General features: G+C 41.3%; 2 protein-coding genes across 7 annotated transcripts in view; both read left to right on the top strand.

Annotated features, from left to right (window-relative positions):
• Positions 1 to 421: 421 nt before the first annotated feature.
• Positions 422 to 8132, top strand: LOC142377702 (eukaryotic translation initiation factor 4E type 3-like). Its single transcript, XM_075462009.1, has 7 exons — positions 422 to 745; positions 2708 to 2780; positions 4707 to 4801; positions 5000 to 5060; positions 5147 to 5213; positions 5328 to 5483; positions 6157 to 8132. The coding sequence occupies exons 1-7, from the start codon at positions 564 to 566 to the stop codon at positions 6201 to 6203; spliced, it is 681 nt and encodes a 226-aa protein (XP_075318124.1). The 5' UTR covers positions 422 to 563; the 3' UTR covers positions 6204 to 8132.
• Positions 8133 to 15969: 7837 nt separating this feature from the next.
• The window catches only part of foxp1b (forkhead box P1b), a 160558-nt gene continuing 152683 nt past the window's right edge, over positions 15970 to 23844 (top strand). For 4 of the 6 annotated variants that reach the window (XM_075460259.1, XM_075460265.1, XM_075460264.1 and 1 more), the window contains exons 1-2: positions 16197 to 16376; positions 20128 to 20194. The gene's annotated coding sequence lies outside the window, so the exon portion shown is untranslated. Of the gene's footprint in view, positions 16090 to 16196; positions 16377 to 17052; positions 17071 to 20127; positions 20195 to 23844 lie in introns of those variants that run through there. The other 2 variants (XM_075460260.1, XM_075460261.1) reach the window with 2 other exon arrangements.

Here is a 23844-nt window from a genome sequence, read left to right on the forward strand (position 1 = left end):
GGAAGATGTTGAGTCTGGTTCGTTTTCCACAGAATTTTCTTTTAGATGTTGAATTTTTTTTACAGATTTTTTTTTTTTTTTTTTTTAGAAATTGATTTTTTTTCCACTGTTGGTTTTTTAAATTCAAAGTCTGATTTTTTTTTCCACTGGATTAATTTTTTCCACTGTCGGTTTTTTAAATTCAGTCTGATTTTGATGCTGTAAACATTCAACATTAGAAATTCATATTTAAACTCTGATGGCATAGACAAACTTCCATACTCTTACTGTGTAATTCCATGTTGGTTTCACATCTATTTGTGACAGTGTATTATAGTTTGTGAAAGGCTTTTCAGTTTGCGCTGGCCGAAAGTGGGGCGGAGTGAGCCGTCTCTCCTTTTCTCCAATCTATGGGGTGGACCAACTGCGACGTTCCTGCTCGGTGACGCGGCGACGTCAGCAGTTGGTGGGCGGAAAAGCGGTAGTGTGCCTTTGGGTATCTGAAGATAAAGCCCGAACCGGGTGCCTTTATTAGGAGGATTCACGCAGAAAGAAGAAAAGGGTTTAGTTTGTTGCCTGCTGAGATGGCGGTTCCCGAGGGTCAGACAGACGTGCAGATGGACAGTGCCCTGAGCGACCAGACAGTTTCCCCTGAAAACAGCATTGACATCGACGAGAAAGAGTTGGAAAACATCACAAAGAAACAACGGGAAGACGACACAACAACGCTGCCTTTGCACTCGCCGTGGACGTTTTGGCTGGACAGGTAAATAGTTTCAGCTTTCGCCGCCGTTGTCTCCGAGTTCAGAGCCTCGGGGACGAGCCGAGACGACGTGGGGGCAATATTATTCAAGGCCACAGCTTTTCCGAAGGCCTCCAACAGCAAAAAAAAAAAAAAAAAACGTAGGTAGCGGGAGAAGTGTTTGCGTTTAACATGACCTTCTTCTGTTGACAAATCCCAACATCAGAGGCAGGTTAAAGGAGGTCGTTGTCTCGTCCAAAGAAACGACTCCTACGCAGCACAGCGGACAAGTGCTCCTCTCACCTGGTGTTATTCACTTATGCAACTCCAGTTACTTTTTGTTTCCCAGCAGAAGGGTAACCGGAGGGTTTGGGGGGCGAATTTAACTCCTAAATTTCCGATAAACTGTCAAAGAAAAAAAACAGGTTTACCTTTTTTAACTTTTGTTTAAGCTCCAGTCAACTCCTCTGGTCCATCATCTAATTATGATTTGCAACATTTCGACTTTAATCTCGACAAGGGTATTGGGGCCAGGCATAAGAAAAAATAATAATATTTCGCTTGTCGAGATTAAAGTCGACATGTCGAGAATAAAGTATGTCGAGATTAAAGTCGGCTATGTCGAGATTAAAGTCGGCTATGTCGAGATTAAAGTCGACATGTCGAGATTAAAGTAGGCTATGTCGAGATTAAAGTAGGCTATGTCGAGATTAAAGTCGGCTATGTCGAGATTAAAGTCGACATGTCGAGATTAAAGTCGACATGTCGAGATTAAAGTAGGCTATGTCGAGATTAAAGTCGACATGTCGAGATTAAAGTCGACATGTCGAGAATAAAGTCGACATGTCGAGAATAAAGTCGACATGTCGAGATTAAAGTCGACATGTCGAGATTAAAGTCGACATGTCGAGATTAAAGTCGGCTATGTCGAGATTAAAGTCGGCTATGTCGAGATTAAAGTCGACATGTCGAGATTAAAGTCGACATGTCGAGATTAAAGTCGGCTATGTCGAGATTAAAGTCGACATGTCGAGATTAAAGTCGGCTATGTCGAGATTAAAGTCGACATGTCGAGATTAAAGTCGACATGTCGAGATTAAAGTAGGCTATGTCGAGATTAAAGTCGACATGTCGACTTTATTCTCGACAGGCAAAATATAAATATTTTTTCTTATGCCTGGCCCTAATACTCTTCCGTACTTAACACTGTGGTCTTGTTGGAATGCTGCCTTCTCTCATTAGGGGCTCTTTCCTTTCCCGCTGTCATTAAAACGCATCCCCGTCGCTCTTTACGGGGTCATGGGAATGTTTTTTGCCATTTTGATGCTCTTGTTGTTTTGTTGTTATCTTTCGAACTTGGAACAAAACCCCCAAAAGTTTGGGTGTCACGAGGGCTCCATTATTATTCTTTTATGAGTTTGTTGGCCTGCACGGGAGGACTGATATATGTAGGAATTCAACTTTTAGTTGACTGAAGAAGAAAAAAACAACAACAACAACCCAGATCTTTAGACCGCATCAAGGTTTAAACAAAGAAACATTCCAGAGTTCAGCCTCCTGATATGTGACGCTATTCTCGGTTGACATAGTTTTTTATGAAGGATTTACAAGCTATATGAGGCACTTCAAGCTTGTAGTTGCCACTTTTCCCCTAATTTGTGACACTTAATAGATGTAAGAAGTTACTGTATGTGGTCAAAATTTACTTTGGATTAAGGATCCTGTAAAAGAAGTGACAAGGGGGTCATTTTGCTCATTTTAATCTTGCGTTCTCTTAGTTTGCTGACATTATTGCCCTCATGATCTATAAATACATGCACTGTTACAGCATGAAGACTGTTCCAGACCTTTGTGCTGTGAGTTGCAACAACTCAACGCTGTGATGCTTGTTAAAAGTTGTAAAAAAAACCCACCAAACTCCTGACACGTTCTGCACATTTCTTATTGTCTGGTGTAGTTTTGACCTAAAAACACTTGCTCTTCCAGGTCATTACCGGGCACGACGGCGGCAGAATGTGAATCCAATCTCAAGAAGATCTACACGGTGCAAACGGTTCAGGTGAGAGTCCGCGTCGGCTGAACAAGCTCCATCGTCTTGTGAGCATAGAGATCACGAGCATGACTCGGCAAAAAAAAAAAAAAAAAGTCTGATTTAGTTGGAGAAGGGCTTCAGTGACGTGAGGGGACGGCAGTTCGTGGACATTTAAAGCTACAGTAAGCTGAGATGGCGGCGGGGAATAAACCGTTTCCCATTCATTAACTGTGTTATAATGTAAACTTTACTACTTTTTGATGGCTTGTTTTGCATGAAGGGAAAGTCACTTTGTCCCTTTTTTATGGGGACTTCCAGCTGAATGTTTGTTTGAAGCTATTTTCACACACGCCGCAGCCCTGAAATGTTCCAGACGTCCTCCACAGGGGCTAAATGTGAGCGCACATCTTCGTCAGAGATCTAGTAAAGAAGCCAAGAAGGTCATCGAGTTCGAAACCGCGTTTGGATACAGCAGCCAACTCTTTGGAGCATGTTGTTGATGAGGGTCGCCGCCTGGCGGGGCTCACTGTTGGGTAGCGTGTGTTTCCTACCTGATGCCACTTTAGAGTCTTTCCTGCTGTCAGAAGGACAGAAGGCCTCTGAAAGTCGGGGACCACAATCTTCACACGATCTCCAGAAATTCTCTGGTCGTGTGTGAAAACGACTCGACTTACGAGACGCGGGATTGAAAAGGGCAATCTCGTGAAAAATATACTGACGGAGGGTTTCGTGTGGCACCTCTTTGCAGCCGTTGGAGGAAGAAAAAAAAAACGGCCCTGAATAGATTGTGTCAGGTTAGTGGGGGAGTTCCTCTTCTGCTATAGTTGAGCACAGAAAATACAGGCATGGTTTTTGTGAGTCGAGTGTAAGAAACCTGAAAGGTATGTCACCTACCCGCTAGGTGTTGTCTCCAGCAGATGAGAGTATCTGAAAGGGATGTCCTTGAGAAATCCAGCAAACCTCTGCTACTGAATGAGCTGATCCAGCTACTGTTCACTTAAGCCTCATCGTATCATTCATAAGGAAGAGAAACAGAGAGAGGGTGGATGATATGTTGAAAAATAAAAGGTGCCGATAGCAAATATTAACTTTCAGGCTCGTTAGAATGGTGCAAGCTCTGTTTTTTGGTGTCTCTGGACCTTTCCACAGTTCTGTGTGAAGCAAGAAGGCACAACTTGGCTTCAGTGTCGTTGTTACATAGTTTGTCCAGCAGGGGGCAGTACCGGACAGGTTTTCTCTCATTTCTGTGTCACATCATGGTCCCAGTTTAAAGCTGCAGTCTGCAACTCTTTTTCAAGCATAATGCCTGGAACTGTCCGGGGATTCTGAAAGTAGTACATTAAATACCCCAATACAAAAAAAAAATGAGTTCTCTAGGTCCCCTATATGTCCCGCTAGGTCCCTCCAAAGCCAGCAGGTTTGTTTACAAAATTGCAGACCGGACCGGTAAAAGGTAACCAATCAGGTTACGAGCTGGGCTCTGCTGCCTGTCAATCACCGATTGTGCACGCGCAATACAAGGTAGGCTCGTCCCCACGCTTATTTATCTGGACTATTGAACTTCATTACGGGCTTGTCTACTTACTGTGTCTTCCATGATCGCAAATGACAGGTGAGTTGATGAATGAGGAGTCGTGTACGCGCATCTGCCGTGCACGTCTACGTGCACGAGTTCTCATGTGTTTTGATGGGGCGGGACAGGAAGTTGAATAACTTTTTATTTTTCGGTTAAAAAATAAACATTTCTTGCATTTTGCGACTACGGAGGTCACCGTTTTCAACTTCAAGCGTTCTGATAGATCATGTAAACTCTTAAAATGCCAAAAATTAGGACTTTACGTATGACAACAACAAATCCTGCAGAGTGCAGCTTTAAGTATTGGCCTCAAAAAATCTTAACAGGTCAGACCGCGGCGGCCTGAACATGATGTTTGTTTTTCCTTCTGTTTGCAGATGTTCTGGAGTGTGTATAACAACATCCCTCCGGTCACAGCGCTGCCTTTGAGGTGTAGCTATCACTTAATGCGTGGAGAGCGGAGGCCGCTGTGGTGAGTCTCTTTGCTCTAAATGTTGGGATCATACCACTGAATAAAATGCAGATCATGCAGTAACTGTCAATTACTACAGGTTTCCTATTGGATATAATTAAAAAAAAACCTGATATTTTGAATAGGTTGTTGAATTTAGGGCATATTTAACTCCTCTTTTTTTCCCCTTTTTTTCTTTTCGATGCTTTACGCCAACAGGGAAGAAGAAAGTAATGCAAAGGGTGGAGTATGGAAGATGAAAATACCAAAAGAAAATAGTGTAGGTGCCGTCTTCTGTTTTTTCTCCGCCTTTCTCTTTGTGACGCTGCAGAACTGCTAATAAGATGCTCTGTGTTACTGTTTCAGGCAGCAGTTTGGAAAGAGTTGTTACTCGCTACTATTGGAGAACAGTTTGCAGATTATTGTGCCTCAGGTGTGTGCTTTTTTTCTTTCTTTTCCTTTAAAAAAAAAAAAAAAAGACTTAAAAGCAACAATAGCCAGGTTGCTTTGGCGAAAACTAAACTGTTAAAACCGTTTGGTTTCCCAGACGATGAGGTGGTTGGCGTCAGCGTTAGCGTGCGCGATCGGGAAGACATCGTTCAAGTATGGAACAGAGACGCGACGCTTGCGAATGAGGCGAATATATTGGGAAAAATCTTTGAGCTGCTCCCATCAATATCCTTCAAAGCAGTTTTTTATAAGTGTAAGTATTCCTGTTTTTCTTCACTTACATGTGTTCTGCCTTCAGATTTGGCCTAAAGCCTCGCAGAGGAGAGTCAAATACCTGGAGTGCTTCACACTTCTTCACATGGCGGACCCACATAGGCCAGTCCTGTCGCTACCTGCTAAGTAGTCGTTGCAAAACTGTACAAAAAAAAAAAAAAGCAGGAGTATGGAAGTTTTTCTATGCCATCAGAGTTTGAATATGAATTTCTAATATTGAATTTTTACAACATCAAAATCAGACTTTGAATTTAAAAAACCAACAGTGTAAAAAAAGACTCAGTGTAAAAAAATTCAACTTCAAAAAATTCACTCAACATCTTCCACTGAATTTTTTGAAGTTGAATTTTTTTAGATGTCGAATTGTTTTTACACAGATTTTTTTTTTCAATTTTGTTTTAAAATTAAAAAAAAAAAATTTTTACAAATTTTTTTTTGTTGTTTTTTTTAAATTCAAAGTCTGATTTTGATGCTGTAAAAATTCAATATTAGAAATTCCTATTCAAACTCTGATGGCACAGAAAAACTTCCATACAGGAGTTGATTGGAGTTCGCAAACTGTCTCTGGAATAATGAAATCTGTGTAATAATCGCTGGTTATGTGAAACAGATCAAAGGTTTCTAATCACCATCGATCACTCTGACTTTTTCAGCCCACATGGAGCATCATGCCTTTGAGGGAGGACGCTCAAGACATTAAGACTGTATTGCACTTTTTCTTTGTATTTCCTTTATTGTTTTTTTTTTTGTAAAGCTGAACTCTGTACCTGCCTCTAAGCAAAAAAAGGCAACGTCCACGCCCTAGTTTTTTGATTTCAACAAGAAAATGTGTCCATATATTTTTCTAACTTCTAATGACTGATGCCTTGTTTTCATCTCAACATGGGTCCCTGAGCTCTGAAGCTCTTGGAGAATGTACATTCGGCCGTAAAATCTCATCCAGAATTCATTAGCACGTGTTGGTTTAGACTTCCTGCTACGCCGAACTGCGCTGTCATGGACCTGTCCTCCGCGTAGCCTGTGGATCCGACAAGTTATTTTCCGGCGTAGCGGTAGCAGCTGCATCGTAGAGTCTGTTTTTAAACTGTTGAATATGTAAAATGTCTGCATTCGCATCATGATTCGGTCAGCTTGTTCAGTGCCAAAGCACTCGTCTGCTGTTTTAAGATGTTTGTATCTTAATTATCAGTGTGTTTTACTCGGCTAGGCTTTTCTTTTTTTCTTCACGTGAGTGGAGTGAATGTCCTGTTTGTTTTGTTGAACTTTCATCAAGTGTCCATCAGATCAGGGTAGCACTTTGAAAATTTTGCACATGACTACTTATCGCTGTCGTCCCTCAATTACGGAGCCGTCATACAGAATCAAAGTTTAATCCGGCGCGGTTCCTCAGAATCGTGAACCTGGTGTCCAGATTTTATATGATTTTTAAAAAAAAAAGTGATTTTAACAGCTTTATTTTAAGAGGAAAACCTCTCCTGAACAGTGTCTATGGGAACGTTCTCAGCAGATCCAACTTGTCATCGTGCACGTTGAAAGTAGATCCCCTGCTTTACCAAACGGAGTCGCTGATCCCTTGGTGAGGACATGTATGGAAGTTTTTCTATGCCATCAGAGTTTGAATATGAATTTCTAATATTGAATTTTTACAGACTTTTACAGATTTTACAAAATCAGACTTTGAATTTAAAAAACCAACAGTGAAAAAAATTAATCCAGTGGAAAAAAATTCAACTTAAAAAAATCCAGTGGAAAAAAAATCAACTTAAAAAAATCCAGTGGAAAAAAAATTCAACTTAAAAAAATCCAGTGGAAAAAGAAGTTGAATTTTTATTTGTTTTTAATTTTTTAATTTTTTTTAGAACTTGATTTTTTTTTTTTTTTTTTTACACTGATTTTTAAAAAAAAAAAAATTTTTACACTGTTGGTTTTTTAAATTCAAAGTCTGATTTTGATGCTATAAAAATTCAATATTAGAAAATTCATATTCAAACTCTGATGGCACAGAAAGACTTCCATAAGATGCTCCATGTGCTCAGGCAGAGGTGCTCTTCAGGACTTGTCCCCACATGTTTCTCCTGCCTGTAAATGCACTCGTCTGCTCGCTGGACTGTTTCCCTCTGCTGCCACTGTAACACGTGGAGGAACAGCGCAGCGTCTTTGCTTTGGAGGAGATGGGTCAGGTTCTTCCTGTATTTAGCAGTAGGAAGATGGAACATGTTACATTTCGGCTTTAGGAAAGTCGCCTGAGAGATGTGATGAGTGCCGGTAGCTATGAGGTCAGCGTAGGTTGCTGTTTTTTTTTAAAAAGAAATTGAAACAGTCAACTTGGCAACGAGTAGTTTCTTGGGGACGAAAATCAGAAAAGGAGGACAGATGTTTCTTTTGCCAGTTTAGTTGCTAAATGTGGCCCATTCCTCTGAAACCTGATCTGACTTATCTCCACTAACCCCGTTAGCGTACTGTTGTTTTATTATTCCAGTGTAGGCCAAAGTTCTGGTGTTTTTGTCTCGCACTGCTTTTCTAGGTCAACTTTGGACTGTTCGATAGTTATAAAGGGACATTTTCTTTCTGAACATGATTTTTATTTTGCAGTGACACGGACAAAGGAAATAAAATTTAGCTGAAAATACACGCATCTTTGTGTTTTTTTTGTTTGTTTTGGGTTTTTTTGCACGGTACGGTCACTGTAAAAATGTCTGTTTGAAGTCGTCCTTTTCTGCCAGCCTGTTCAGATATGGAAGTTTTTCTGTGCCATCAGAGTTTGAATATGAATTTCTAATATTGAATTTTTACAGCATCAAAATCAGACTTTGAATTTAAAAAACCAACAGTGGAAAAAAAAATTCAGTGGAAAAAGAACCAGACTCAACATCTTCCACTGAATTTTTTGAAGTTGAATTTTTTTCCACTGATTTATTTTATTTTTATTTATTTTTTTTTACACTGCTTGTTTTTCAAATTCAAAGTCTGATTTTGATGCTGTAAAAATTCAATATTAGAAATTCATATTCAAACTCTGATGGCACAGAAAAACTTCCATATTCAGAGCAGCTCTGTTCCAGTCGCACATTACTCCTAATGTTGTCTCCCCTGGAACGGCATGTAAACTACCTCTCAGTGTAAAATAAGTGAAGATTAGGAATGAACTGTATTGATAGTTTTCCGACTCGGGAGTCTCACTTGTGAGTGTTTTGACTGAAAACCCGCTCAAAGCTCATCTTTGTTAGCTACAGAAGTAATGCAACCCCAATTCCCCCGAAAAATGGGACGCTGTGTAAAATGTAAGTTGTTTGTTGTTGTTTTTTTTTTTGGGGGGGGGGGGGGGGGCGTTTAAACGCATATACACACACACACAAAAAGACTATGCTTTGAAATAACAGTCGCTTTGATTGATGAATAGAAATAAATCTTATTCCTGAAGCCAAAAAGCCAGGCCCATCCAAGCTTGATGCCAGTCACAAATGCAGTATGAGTAGCTGCTACAAGGTCTCTTCTTGTAAGCTCTCTAAACCCTTGTTCAAGCACAAGAACACCAATGGTTTGGACCCCAAAGCCCCGCAACAACATTTGATGCGAAGGTCTCATGTACAGAGAGTGAGCGGTCACATGGACAGCTCTGTTTTAGGGTTCCAGAGCATCTACTCTGCAGTGGTCACGCTGAGCTACAGTGACATAGCCGGTTTGAGTGGTTACAAGTAGCTGCTATGTACTCACCGACCACCAAACTTGATTTGTAAGTAATAAAAAAAGTATTGCTTAACTAGTGATGAGTGTGAATGACCTGATCTCCAAAAGGCCTGAAATTTAAGGTGACACATTACTTGTCTCAACTTAAAAGAAGTTGCCTTGGGGCAAATGTTGGTCGGTACGGTGTAGCAGTCCCTGAGGCAGGCATCGCAGACCGTGAAGGCTGTGATTCTTCACATGCTGCTGTGTGAGATTCGCTCGGCGGAGATCTGTCCACATCAAAGCCTGCAGCTCTCACCTCTTGAAACCATCCATTGTTGATTTTTGAAGTGCGTTCGGGATCACGATCCTGTTGTAGAAGCCACTCTCTTTTCATCTGTGGACTTTTTACAGACCGTTTAAAAAAAAAAAAACTTGTTTTAGGAGAACACACTACAGGTGAACTAGTTCAAATTCTTAGATAACAGATATGAAATAAGAGACAACTTCATTTGTAAAATGAGTTTTCTGACATTTGAGGTTTAAATAGTCAAATGAGGTATTGACTGAGACGATATATGTGCAGATATCCCTACATTTCTTTTAAACATAAATTTGACGATTGTTTATAACCAGGTTAAACACGTTTTATCCCTTTTTACTTTGATATTGGGTTTAGGCTATGAGTGATACATCATCATCATCAAACTTTATTTATATAGCACTTTTCATACTAAAAAGCAGCACAAAATGCTTTACATAATAAAATCAATAATCATCAAACATCAATAAACATCACACCGACAGCCACACTGCACACATACCACCCCCCAACATGAGCAACATCAATATCAACAACAATCAACATAAAATTAAAATCAAAATGAAAAATTATACATGAACAAACCTCGCTGTAAAACCACAGACAGTTTGGTGTATGTATGTACCACTGAAGAGGGGATTTCTGAGCGTAAAGGAAGAGAACAAATATGAGCCAAATACCCTAAAATGTCAACATTTTGAAAAGTATCTGTTTGCAGGTAGAGGCTTGCTGTTGTCTCACTCATTCATATGTTCAGGGACAGAATGCTGCCTGAGGTAACCGAGGCCCTGATTCCTAAAACTTCTATCCATTTAGCAGTTCCTCTGCTGGTCATTATCTGCACAATACCTGCAGACATTCTCCTCCTTTCATCGCATGCTGCAGCCTCCAGCATCGAGGGAGAAACACCGCTTGAAACCCACCCATTTCCCCCTTTGGATATCAAGAGGGAGCTCCTATTCATTTGCTTGATTACCTAATTAACCGAAAGCTAATTACTTTGTTGTGTGTACACGTACGTGTGGGGAGGCTGTTACGTAACTGATAGTGATCCCCAATTAATTTGCGACCGTGCTACATCGAGTCAGGGCCCTAATCCGCCCAACACATCACCGGCATGACACCAGAAAACACGATAATAAATTCAGACACACACATGTGGCTGTGTAGCGCCGCTGAGCTCAGACACTTAGTATTGACATGTAGATCAAGCCGGTGAAGGATTCCAAAGCTTAGATTAGGCTTTAGATTACCTTCCTAAAACTGTACATAGATGTGGATTTTATTTTTGTTAATTATATCAGACGATCATGTTTACAACCTCACCGAGGGGGGGAGGGGGGGACTACAGTGATACCAATAAAAGCTGTTGATTAGATCAATTGTAGTGAAAGTGCAATGAGAAGAATTAAAGCCGTGATTTCATGCAGGCAGAGAGTGCCTTTGATGTCAAAGTTTTCTCCTGTGATTCTGATGTTTTTTCTGAAAACATTGAAATCTTAATGTTCCTCCAGATGAGGACATTTTGCTAAATGTGACATGCTGTGTGTGAATGGGTGTGTGTTCTGCGCCCTTACATGTCTGAAATCAGCTCGTCTCAAATGACACTTTTGTGTTGCTCTGGCTTCAACTCGGGCCCTGGTGTCATTAAACGCAACATCGTGGATGTAGGCCAAGCAACGACTGGTTTGTCCCTAAGCTTGCACACACTTGCAATAACGTGCAGCATCTATTCTGTATCTTCTCTTGTGTTATGAGCTGTGTAAGTGAGACACAAAATACACTCCCCTCTTTTTTTTTTAAATGTTCATTCACGTTTTTTTTTCTCATCATCGTAATTTTTTAGGCCCACAACACATCAGTCAAGTTAAGTCAAGTCAAATTTATTTGTATAGCACATTTCAATTCAAATTGCTTTACATAAAATAAAAGCATTGCAGCAGGGAGTGGAAGAAGCATTAAAAATACATAAAAGAACATAAAGAGAAACAAGTAAAACAATTAAAATGATTAAAAACAAGCAACAGTCGAGATAAATTAAAAGATATCGTGCAGATTTCATGCATAGACACATGAGAAAAGAAATGCATTTAACCTGGATTTAAAAATGTCTCCATTTGGTGAAAGTTTAATCTCCACTGGCAGTTTGTTCCACTTGTTTGCAGCATAACAGCTAAATGCTGCTTCTCCATGTTTAGTCTGGACTCTGGACTGGACCAGCTGGCCTGAGTCCTTGGATCTAAGAGCTCTGCTGGGTTTATATTCTCTGAACATATCACAAATGTATTTTGGGCCTAAACCCTTCTGGGATTTGTAAACCATCAGCAGGCTTTTAAAATCTATTCTATGACTGACTGGAAGCCAGTGTAAAGATTTTAAAACTGGTGTGATGTGTTCAGATCTCTTAGTCCGGGTTAAAACTCTAGCAGCAGCGTTCTGGATGAGCTGCAGAGGTTTAATGCTCTTTTTGGGAAGTCCAGTTAAAAGAGCATTACAGTAATCGAGTCTGCTGGAGATGAATGCATGGATGAGTTTCTCCTGGTCTTTTTGGGAGAGGAAACCTTTAATTCTGTTGACGTTTCTGAGATGGTAAAAAGCTGCCTTGGTGACAGCTTTGATATGGCTGCTGAAAGTCAGATCTGAGTCTATCAACACTCCGAGGTTACGAACTTGGTCAGTGATTATAAGGTCCCGAGTCTCAAGATATTTACCAACGCTGACTCTCTTCTCTTTGCTACCAAACAGAAAGCAGACACTGACACAGTACGTCTGCTGGGCTGCAGTCGTCCGGTGACAGAGACACATAAAGTTGTGTATCGTCTGCATAACTGTGATAATTGATGTTAAAGTTCTGTAATATCTGACCCAAAGGGAGCATATACAAGTTAAACAGAAGAGGGCCAAGAATTGACCCCTGGGGGACTCCACAAGTCATGGCCACTCACTCAGATTCATAGCTGCCAATAGTAACAAAATAACTCCGGCCTTCTAAGTAGGACCTGAACCAGTTAAGGACCGCTCCAGAAAGTCCAACCCAGTTTTCCAGCCTGTGCAACAGGATTCTGTGATCTACAGTATCAAACGCAGCGCTGAGGTCCAACAGAACCAGGACTGAAACAACAACCAGATTCAATATTCAACCTGATGTTTTGTAACACTTTGACCAGAACTGTTTCAGTGCTGTGATGACGTCTGAAGCCTGATTGAAACTTATCAAAGACTTCCACTTTCATTCAGAAAGTCGTTGAGCTGGTTAAATAAAACTTTCTCAATAATCTTGGATATAAAAGAGAGATTAGAAACAGGTCTGTAGTTGTTCATCATAGAGGCGTCTAGAGTTCTCTTCTTTAGGAGTGGCTTAATGGCAGCTGTCTTTAGTGACTTGGGAAAAATGCCTGATGCCAGTGAGCTGTTAACTATTTGTAGGAGATCACTTTCTACTGAGGTAAAAACAGTTTTAAAAAGTCGGATGGTATTATGTCCAGAGTGCAAGTGGTTGATTTCAGATGCCTAAATGTTTCTTCTAGGATTTTTAAATCAACAATATTAAATTGTGACATAACGTCAGAGTTATTTCTAGGTTTTAGACACAGAATAGTTTTCTTGTTTGTCTGTGTTGCGTGAATGTTTTGTCTAATTGTTTGGATTTTTTTGGCTAAAAAAGTTGGCAAATTCGTTGCATTTTTCTGTGGAGAGGTCTGGGTTTGACTGTTTAGGAGGATTTGTGAGTTTTTTAACCATAGCAAACAGAGTTCGAGAATTGTTGACATTCTTATTAATCATTTCAGATAAATGCAGCTGTCTGGCCTTGCACAGCTCATTGTTATAACTACGCAGGCTTTGTGTGTACAGCTCATAGTGAATCTGAAGCTTTGTTTTCCTCCATTTACGTTCAGCTTTCCTGCATTCTCTTTTCAGGTTTATACCGTAGTGGTGTGTCTCCATGGTGTTTTCTGTTTGCTCAAGGTGCTCTTGATTCTTATCGGTGCAACAGCTTCCATTACATTATGGCTATGGCCTCCCTAAACTGAGCACTTGTTTTCTCATTAATGTACATCTTCTTAACTGAGAAGCTGGTTGTTTGAACTGGTTGAGTGATCAATAAATCAAATAAAATAATAAAATAAGTAAAACATTATGATAAAAGAGTTGGGAAGAGGTCAATTAAGCCCTAGTAGTAAGGTCAAAAATAACAAGAAAGAAATTAAAAAGGTGGTTTGTGATCATTATCTGGTTAAAAAGCAGCATCCATGACAGGCTGACTCTTTGTGGAGCAATGATGGGCAGGGGGACCTCCAGGTTGTCAAAAAAATGCGTGAAAACATCATTGAAGTTTTTAAAGTTTCCCATGTTAACATTGTACAGAGGCAGGGCCAGCTTCTCTGGGCTCGGAGGCATCTGGGATTAGGGCTGTAGAGATACACGAATCTCACGATACGATACGATACACGATATTCAGCCAACGATTCGATACGATACGATTCGATACGATACGATTCGATACACTTACAACATTTTCTGAAAAAAAGGGACGTGGAGAATCTTGAGAAGGAAAAAGATTTGACCATGTGCTGTTGCACAGTGATGGGACAAAATATCCTCCTTGCTTGGTATCCTCAATATCACAATTTCCTTTAAATGTCGGGAGAATGGATGGTAACTGGTAAAATATGAACATCTCAGTGTTGCAGGAATAAAATACAGAAATGCATGAATGTTAAAGGATGGAATAAAGTTGTCATGACAAAACATGAAATATCTGTGCTTCACACACACTGTCTGCAATGAACTGAAAGTAAAAACAAAAACAGGTCATTTGCATTTCCCATACCATCTTCACTTAAGATGATACAATTGTCATGTCTTCCTGGTACACCCTCATTTCATTTAGTTAAAACATGTTATGTTGCAAAAGGTCTTTATAGGTTTTGTGCATGTAGAATCGTAATTTCCTGTTTACATTTGACATTTCTGTGACTGTGAAAGCAAGGGAGTCCATACCAGTTTACCCTTCTTGTTTTACAGCTGGGTCGTCACGTTCGGGTTCACTGCACCGGAGATCAAGGTGGGCAGAGTAAAAAAAAAAAAACTGCGCTAAGTGATCAACCCAACCTTTAGAAGCAGAGCTGGACACAACTCAGAGGTCACGCGGCTCACATGAAAACAGCAGGCAGCCGCGAGTTGTGCAAACAACTTACAAACACCGTGACCCCAGTGGTGGAGGCCCGTTACCGTGCAGTCTCGCGGTGCCTCGTGCAAAATCGAGATGGAAGATGTCAATGCATTTTGGAAAAAACGAAAAGTCCTTTTTGGAGTCTACTGGACAAAATAATCGAATGGGACCCGAGTCTAATTATTCAGAAAAAGCACCAAAAGAATACAAATGTTAAAGGTACAACTGAACATTGCAGGTGAAAAAGGTTTGGGAGGTGTCGTGAGGATTTGTAACGAAAAAAATCCGACTCTACTTTGGCCGTACTCAGTGTGGATGTCTGAGCAAATGTTCTTGTTAGGAATTGTTCTTGGAATGGTCAGAGGGTGGCGCTCTTTACTAAGGAACAGCCTTTTCTACGCGGGCACATCTGCAGCAGCCCTCTCAGACGCAGCCACGAGAAAGGTAAATGCAGATGAAGGTTAAATGAGTACAGTGTTTTTCAAACCTTTATCAAGTATTTATATGAAAGAAAAAAAATGGATAAAGGCTTGGTGTCGATAAAAGAAACAAAGAAAAAAGTTCGATTCATGGTTGCTTTACAATGAGAGTTAACTGCTTGTGGGGCAAATGGTTGATCTTTTAATCAGGCCTCGCTCTATGTGTTTTTTTTTCTTCTTCTTGTCACCGGGTGTGCAAAACTTTTTCAAATGCAGCACTCAGACCGAGCAGCTGGTTTGACGTTTTAGGTGCAGCCATCTCCCATTCACAATGTGCAGATTTGGTCCACATGTTTTGAAATTACAACTACTCTGAACTGAGGGAACCTGCACTCTGGTTATCTACACTGTCATTTTCAAAACCGCACAGCAGTCCTTATATTGGCTAAAACTCCTCGTGGAGTGTGTCAAAGCATTTTTTCATCTTTTCCCCGCAGCAGTCCACTCTTATGCAGATGTCGGCGTTGGATGAGTTATGAATAGGGGATCGGGAATCTTTTTTTTTTTTAAATATTAGTTCATTTTGCCTCTGTTTTAATTAGTCCAGCGTAGACATTTTAGCTTTTCTGACAGCCCCCTCTCTGCTGTCACACTTTCTGCTAAAAACTAATGCATATCATTACATTTCCCAACAGAAAGGACCCACTAAGTGCCAGTAAGTGCTACTGAATTGTACTTGTGACTGTGTTTCTGTGAAGGATCTGCGACGCAGTGAACGTTGTTTACAACCAGCAGGTGGATATGACGTCACGCTTGGAAGATCAAAACAACAACATCCAAATCCGCGATTCTTCCTTTTTTTTTTTTTTTTTTTGTGCTACTTCTTCCCTCGGCGTGTTAAAATTTAAAATTAACATTACGATAGGAGCTCGTGCCTTTCCCTGCGAGACAGACTGGCTGGCAGCGAGAGTGAAACTCCACATTTTGCATGAATTCGACGCCCTCGGTAAGATTATCTCTTTCTTCTCATAGTTAAGTTACTTAGTTAGACCCCCCCCCCCCCCCCAACACACACACACACACACACACACTTCCACGCACTCGCACACCTTGACTAACGCGGAGGCGGGCAGAGTATTGCTGTTGGTGTTTACAGCGCGATTTGTTGTCGCAAGCGTTTCTCGGTACACAAGCTCGCGTGCACAGACAGGTTCGTTATCTCCTACTAAGCAAATCGGTACCCTCCGCGTGCGCCTTTTTTTTAGCAGCTGTAAAGCGTTTTTTTCCACTCTGGTAAGTTTCACTGTTATCATGATGTTAACGTTAGCTTTGCTGTTTCTGTAGCTTAGATACCTGCCGCTGCCGCTGCTTTTTTTTTAGCTGTTCTTCCTCTGAATTTGTAAGAAGGAGCGAAATGAACAAACAAAAACAAAAAGTACTGTTATTACGCAGAGTGGTGGGTAGCACTCTTTCATGTCGCTGTGACGAGTGGCTGCTACTTATGTCTTTGTGCAAAATGTGTTGTTCTGTCCTGTTGTTGGATAGTTGGGTTTCTTTAACTTAGTTGAGGCTACACATGAGACCCGGGGTGGGGGGAATGCACCTTTGGGGGAAAACTATTCGCACGGCTATTGCTCGGTGGCTTCACACTGCTTGCTAGCGGTAGCCGCTAACAGCCTGTAATTACAAGGTTGCGTGTCAAAGAATACATTTGCGGGGTTAAAAGTTTTTAACTTTACATGGTGAAAGGGGAGTTTTGAGTGCCGTGATTTCTTTGGAGTAAGCCCGGGGAAGAAGCTTACACCCCCCCCCTCCTACCCCACGTGTTAGCAGTCCTCTAAACTCCTAGAAAGACCGGAGGAAGACGGCATTAGAAATGCTCTTACCTGCAGTTATCATAACCTTAACGCATAAGCAGGTACTTTTATTTAGCTGCCCAATTGCGTTATTGAAGGCTGCTAATGTAGTGTGGCCCGCCTGCTCAGCGGTAAGACTGCACACAACACTTTGTAAAGCGGATATTCACTTCATAGTCAACTTTTTCATTAGAACAAAGCGTTTACTGGATTTTTTTAATAGTCTCGACAACTCGGGAGTTGTACAGTTTCAACTTGGAGTTGAAACCACAGCGTTTAAATTGTTCAAAAATGATGCCACACAGTTGGTTTGGACAAAGTTTGGACACATTTTTCATTGAAGCAGTTACAGTGTTGCTTACGGTTGAACACTTTCCTAAATCTAAGCCTTCTCTATGACTTTTTTTTTCTTTTTCTTGGTTAAATGAACATTTTAACAATTATCAGTTAGCATGAGCTGCCTTTCCCTATTTGTTGTGCTCTGCACTGTCTGGAGGAATGCTGTTTTTTTTTTTTAATACTAAAAATCTTTTCCTCTGGTTTGGATAAGTTTTTATAACAGGTGTATTGCAGACAAATGACAGGGATAAAACAGGCAAGAGTGGGTTTTACTGTGCAGCTTTTAGGTGCGCATACACATCAGATGCAGTCGTCCAATGTAGTCACATTATATGAATTATCATTATTGCTGTTATTGTTGTTATCATTGACTTAAACCACTCGATGTTTAGACCAGAGATGAATTAATAATTAAAAATAAATAAAAAGATAAAAGCTATGCGCATTCGCTTGTTCTGAACTTTATGCACACGAATGAAAAAATACTGCCCTGATATTTTCTGCGGTAAGTCTTCGGCTGGCAACAGCAAGACTAAAACCTTCTGAAATTTTACAAAGGGGGAAACTGCCGCTTTAACAACTCTTGCTGGCAGTGCTCCCTCCTTCTTGGTCTTTGGATTAGTCATTGTCTGAGGGGTGGAAAAAAAAAAAAACCCAAAAAAACACTTTTTTGTCGGAGAAGTAAAGTAAACAGCCTCCAACAAGCGAACCTTGACAACCCAGATTAAGGAAAACATTGGAGATCAAACAGTGCTGCTGCTGGGCTGTTGTCATGAGCTGCCTGAGAGAGAGAGAGAGAGAGCTGCAGACTATTTGAACAGGCACTGGGGTTTGTGTGCTCACTTATGCAGAAATGGACCTTCACAAATGCTGACCCAGGTTTTAAAACGCAGGATGAGCTTTCTTCGCAACTTTTCCTGGCCTGCTGTTTGACACAGCCTATACGAGCGAACAGACAGCCTTCTGACAGCAACAATCTTACGCCGTCCCTCGAGTTTGTTTGTAGAAACAAGAATGATTGTACTTTCTCTGCCCCGTGCCACAACTGAATAAATTGAGTTGACAGGGAAAAAAATGAACTTGAAATTTAAGGACCAGCTGTATGCACTGTGACATACTTGACACACTAATGTGTGATTATTGTTGTATTTGGAAAGCCCTTGTTTCTGGTTTGTCCTTCTCAGGCTTGGACCGAAGCTGCTCTTTGTGGAGAGCTGAGGTTCAGCTGGTAAGAAAGTAATCAGTCACTCATGCATTCAGTGTGAGGACTCCCATCCCTGAGAGGAGCGGCCCTCTCTTTCATCTGACTGCTCAGTATTTGTGAACACACATTGAAATACCCTGAGCGAGGTACCAAGGGGCTGTAAACTGACTGTGCACCCTCGCTTGCAGCTGAATGATAAGGAGGACTTATTTTAGGTCCAGTGTGGGAATAAAAGATCTGCATTTGCTATACGTTTCTCTCCAGATTTATTCGCCGGCTTCATCAGCAGTTGCTTGAAACATTGTCGCGTAAAGCCAGACAAGTGACGGATGAATAAAAAAAGAATTTCCGGGTAGATGAATTTACCGTGGGAGTTTTTTTTTCTTTTTCTTTTTCTTTCCACGTGTTTGATTTGCACGGCACAAAAGGGAAGAGCAGCACTCAGATTCAGCTATATGAATCTGAGTGCCACACGCTCACTAGTGCTGTGTTACATGAATGGAGGTGATAACAAAGGGAAAGCGTGACAATATTTCCAGGGTAAAAGGTTAGTGTGTCCGGGCCCCTGTGGCGCAACCAGGCAGACGGTTCCTCGCGATTGGTCCTGAGAGTGGGCAGCATCAGGTGAGCTCTGTGCAGCTCCTCAAAAACGCTCAGGACAGCCATTAACTCTTGCAAGCATTAATCATGGTCTTGTACCGTCATCTGTCCTTATTAAAGGGAGGGATGGTGGCAAAAAATGTTCAGGAGAAGAAGGGGGGGACGCAATTACAATCAATTAACTTGGGTTAGAATATGAAGTTACTGCTGATGCTGTGTTTTAGGAATCCTGAGCAACACTGGAATACGGCTCGTGCATCGTGTCTTAGGTCACGTGTTGATTTCAGATGAAAGCTGCATTGTCATTCTAATAACTGACCCGCTGTACATATATGCAGTTGAATTTACAGCATTTTCTTTTAGCACCCTCTTTCATACAATAAACTACACACAAGTGATACCAGTAATACAAAAAAAAAGAGGCGTAAGCATTTAATTTGAAGCCCCCTATAATGGGGCGAATAAAAAAAAAAAGGAGATTTGAACTAAACCTATAAGCCAATGAATGCATTTACAACATACACATTTAGTTTGCTGTAAATTAATCCAAACATACTCCATTTAGGAATTGGTAGACCAAATGCAATTTTGCTTCATCCATTCGCTCTTGATTTTTTTTTTTTTTAGCCCACACCAAGAGTTGACATCGTTTACAGTCTAATCACGATACAGTTCCCTCCTTCTTTCCTTTCGACTGATTCTCTTGGAAAGCAATCGTTCAAAATCCGAGTGTCTTAAAATGCGCAGCGCTTGTCTGTTTAGAGAAGGATGCAGGTAAGCTCCAAACATTTTCGTCCAGACTCGGGGGGGACTCAGACATATGCTACAAGCTGTGCTCAGCTGCCAGGCCAAACCTCAGCACCTGTTTCCATCAGCTGTCCGGCCTGCGTGTGTGTTCGTGACGCGGCTGATGAGCTGTGGTTCATTTTTAGGGAAATTTCTTGTTTGTTGAAATATGCATTTGTTGATATTTACACTGCAAAGCTTGGGTGTTTACTCTGTGATGAGCCGAGATACTTACATGTTGTCTTGTTTATGGTTACAGAGCAACATGGAACAGAAGTGAACTGAATAATCTGAAGCCGCCGGTGAAAGTTGGTTACATCAGAGCGGTAAGTCGTGTCTCGCTCTGTTTGAACTTCCATTGTGTGTTCAGAAGTTTATGTTCAGACGCTCGGCACATAACTTACAGCCTGAATCTCTCTTACTTTGATCTGTCCAAAGACTAAACCACGCAACACACAAAATGATGTTGATCCTGATACTCTGCCCATCAGTGATGCTTTCAGTAAGTTATTATCCTTCCAGGAAGTTTCGGTCAGAAGAAGGGAAAAATAATGTGGTGGTGACCGTAGAGTTCCAGGGACGAGATTCCTTTTTTATTTTGGTCAATATTGAGATAAAAATGATTAAACGCGACTACCCGTTGACTTTGGCGATTGATTTATCATATGTTTATTGAATAAAACAAAAGGGTAAAGAAAAACCGAGCAGAGATAAAATCCCGCTAAGAATTAAGAGAATTTTGAACTCGGCCAAACATGCCACGGCCTGGCAAGTTGAGTTTAAGGGAGGGGCAAATGCCACTACTGTGAAGAAAAGTGGTGTGTTGGTTTTATAACACACACCAGAGCCAAGGCTTTGTTGCACAACAAAATATGACACATTCATTACCTCTCTGTGTTATCTCCCTTTTTTCACAATTGTTGAAATCCAGATTTGTAAATGAAAATGAAATCTGATGAACCGTCTTTCTCCAGGAACAGCTGTGGTTGAAAAGGTGGCTTCATAATACACAGAAATTGTAATTGGTACAGACGAAACACCAATTTTTTTTTGATGGTCTCATAACAGGTTGCACAGTTTAGTTTTGTTTTGCTTTCTTTCTTTTTTTTGCAGCCACTGCCTGAAATCACAGTGTGGTTAGATCTGTGAAACATTTTGTCTTTGTCTGTTTGGGCTCCTTTTGCTGTTCCTCTGTTGTGTTTCTCTTCGGCTGCTGTGGCTCCTCGTGCTATCTCGCCTGCTCGGAGCAGAACCTGCTGGTGTTGTATCAAAAGTGTTCAGATTCAAAGCTGGAAGTCGAGCGCTTCGAAAACGAAAGACTGTGTGGCCTGGGTGCAGATTAAATCATTACTTTTGCCGTACCGTTGTGGTGAAAGTAATGGGATAATCAGAGTAGCAAAACTGACATTTGCTAATATGAACTATCACTTAAAACCCGATAAATGCAGTAGGCAGCGTATCAAATATGCTTGCCGGAGACACTTTTAGGGCCTTCATCCTTGACTCCTTGGCTGTGTTTTCAGTCGGCAGTCCCAGTCTAATAAGAAACATAACATGGCAGGGCCTGCTCTTCCATCATCATTGCTGGGTGGAAAGTTGGTGCGCTTTGATCATGTCTTTTGGGCGCATCACTCCGGCTTAGCTTGCTGCTCGCTATGTGATAAGCCATCAGAGTACTCAGATCTCAGCCGGCAGCTCCACGGGCTTGAGGAGAGACAGGAGAGAGTAATGGAGATGAGGAGAGAGCAGCAATGCAAATTCTGTTGACAGACTGTTACTGCAGCTGTTCTGTATGCCTTTGAATTCAACAGTGTTGCTGTCCCTCTTCACTCGTCTGTGAAGAAAAAGGCCAAGTTTCGTTTTTTAAGTCCCGTCTCCGCGAAACGATCCGCTCCTGTGTTGTGCATTTTGCCCTGTTGGCAATTAAGCCACCTTTTAATTACAGCCGCATATTAATTGACTCAAAAACACATGTGATTAAATTATTTTACAAACTGTTGTGCTCAGATGTACCCTTTAACCACATTTAACAGATTCAAGTTCACTTTGAAGTCGAATGCTCCCTTTTCTCTCTGCTGCTTTCCTGCGTCTGTACATAAAACATCATTTTGAACCCCCATTATAAAAGGGTGCTCCTAATTGACGGGTTGCTGCTTGTTTATTTGATATATATTTACAAGCTGGGAGGTAATTGGGAAGCAGTAATTACCCCAGATGCAGTGCTGTGCTTAAGCAAAGGTGCTACCACGCTGATGAGTCTGGAGCACAGATGAAAGTGTGCAGGTTACTGTTATCGTCCTTGAAGGCTGTTAAAACACTTGACAGCAAAGAGCAGCGATGGCTAATTGGGCCTGTGTCCCTTACTCAGTCTCATTGTTTACTGTGATGATGCTCTGTATAAGATTAATGACATGATACTTTCATTCGAGCACTTTTTTTCTGGTACAGTTGTTCGCAGCATACCTGAGCAGTTAAAAGCAGCCATAAAAAGGCCAGTGGATGTAAGGGATTTGTGGATTTGGGGTCCCTCCTGATGATGTTGTTCCTTCACCGATAATGGCCTTGTTAACTGAGATTCATTACTTCTTCACTCAGAGTCCCTTGGATATTGAGGGAGAGTGTTCTCAAACTATACCGCGCCTGCCACGGTGAAGTCATTGTGATGTGGTTTGGTGAGCTATTCGTGGAAGGTGGTGACGATATCTTCCCTCACTCCTGATGATTCAGTTGACCTGAGACTGGGGTGGCACGGGTGATATTTGACTTTGTTTGCTACCTCAATTCCACTTTCACACCAACTCTCGCTTTCTCTCTGTCTCTTTCGCAAACACTTTCTCTCACTCTTCAGTGCACTCCCTCTAACATACGGAGACGCACACACACACACGCACACACACACACACACACGCACACACACACACACACACACCTCGTTTGTGTTCAGGCTGCTGTTGTTTGATAGCCAGCTCTCCCAGAAGATCTTCAGACATTGTTGTTGTTTGCCTGCACTGGTTGGAGTGTGTGACTTGCATTTGCCCGGGCTCCTTTGAGGGAGTTTGTTTTTGTTCTCAGTGCTGTAAACAGGGTGGGGCTCCATTCCCAAACCACCCAGTTGGAGATGGTTATTTTCTCAGGACTTATTTTTTTGTTTATCATTTCGGTCAATAGATTAGCCTGGGGTGGAATTATGTGTTGAAGCAGATAGTGTGACTAACTGCATGTGCTGACTAGATAAACACGTTGCTGCTGTTGTTTTTGTGATTAAAGTAGCCGTCTCATTCCTTTCTGTTGATATCATTTTGGGTGTTAAATAAAAAAAAAAAATCTAAATGCAACGCAAACTTAAATCTGTAATTTTTTTTAAACAAGAACAAGTTCAAAGAAAGGATTTTCAGTGTTTTCTTTGTATATAGAAAACACAGATTTGATGCCAGCGACACGCCTAAAGGAGTTGGGAGAGAGGCACGTTCACCACTGTGTTCCCCATCACCCGTTCTGTCCACCCGAGATGAGCTCTTGTCCAGAGGACTCTGTGACGTCTCTGCACAGCGTTGATGTATAGCTTCCTCCTCTTGTAATACGGTTTCAGGTTACATATCTGGATGCAGCGGCCAACTGGTTTGAATGAAAATGGTTTTCCAAGGTACTCCTGAGCCTGTGTGGCTTTATTGATCATGATTGTTTCTCGTGTAGTTCCGCCCGAGGGTTCGAAGGTCAGGTGCATCCAGCGGTGATTTTCACAGTTTGCCTTCAAGCGCTGAGATTTCCCCAGACTCCCTGAAACTTTTCGCAATATTATGCACCGCAGATGTCGAAAGACCAGAGTTCTCTGCAATCTTCCATTGAGAAGTATTTCATGGAAAAGATTGATGGGTCTTGGACTGAGTTTGGCACAAAAAGTGGTGAAAGCTCGATCCAGCCTTGTTTGGAGAGGCTTTGGTGGATGCTCATTTTATATCCAACCCTGATACCCTCA

This window comes from Odontesthes bonariensis, chromosome 3 (assembly GCF_027942865.1).
Source record: "Odontesthes bonariensis isolate fOdoBon6 chromosome 3, fOdoBon6.hap1, whole genome shotgun sequence".
In the NCBI taxonomy this organism is placed as follows: Eukaryota; Metazoa; Chordata; class Actinopteri; order Atheriniformes; family Atherinopsidae; genus Odontesthes; species Odontesthes bonariensis.

Coding starts and splice junctions, on each gene's coding strand:
- LOC142377702 (XM_075462009.1), top strand. CDS start 564: ATGGCGGTTCCCGAGGGTCAGACAGACGTGCAGATGGACAGTGCCCTG. Junction 5,061..5,146: donor AAATACCAAAAGAAAATAGT/GTAGGTGCCGTC, acceptor TTACTGTTTCAG/GCAGCAGTTTGGAAAGAGTT. Junction 5,214..5,327: donor TGCAGATTATTGTGCCTCAG/GTGTGTGCTTTT, acceptor TTGGTTTCCCAG/ACGATGAGGTGGTTGGCGTC.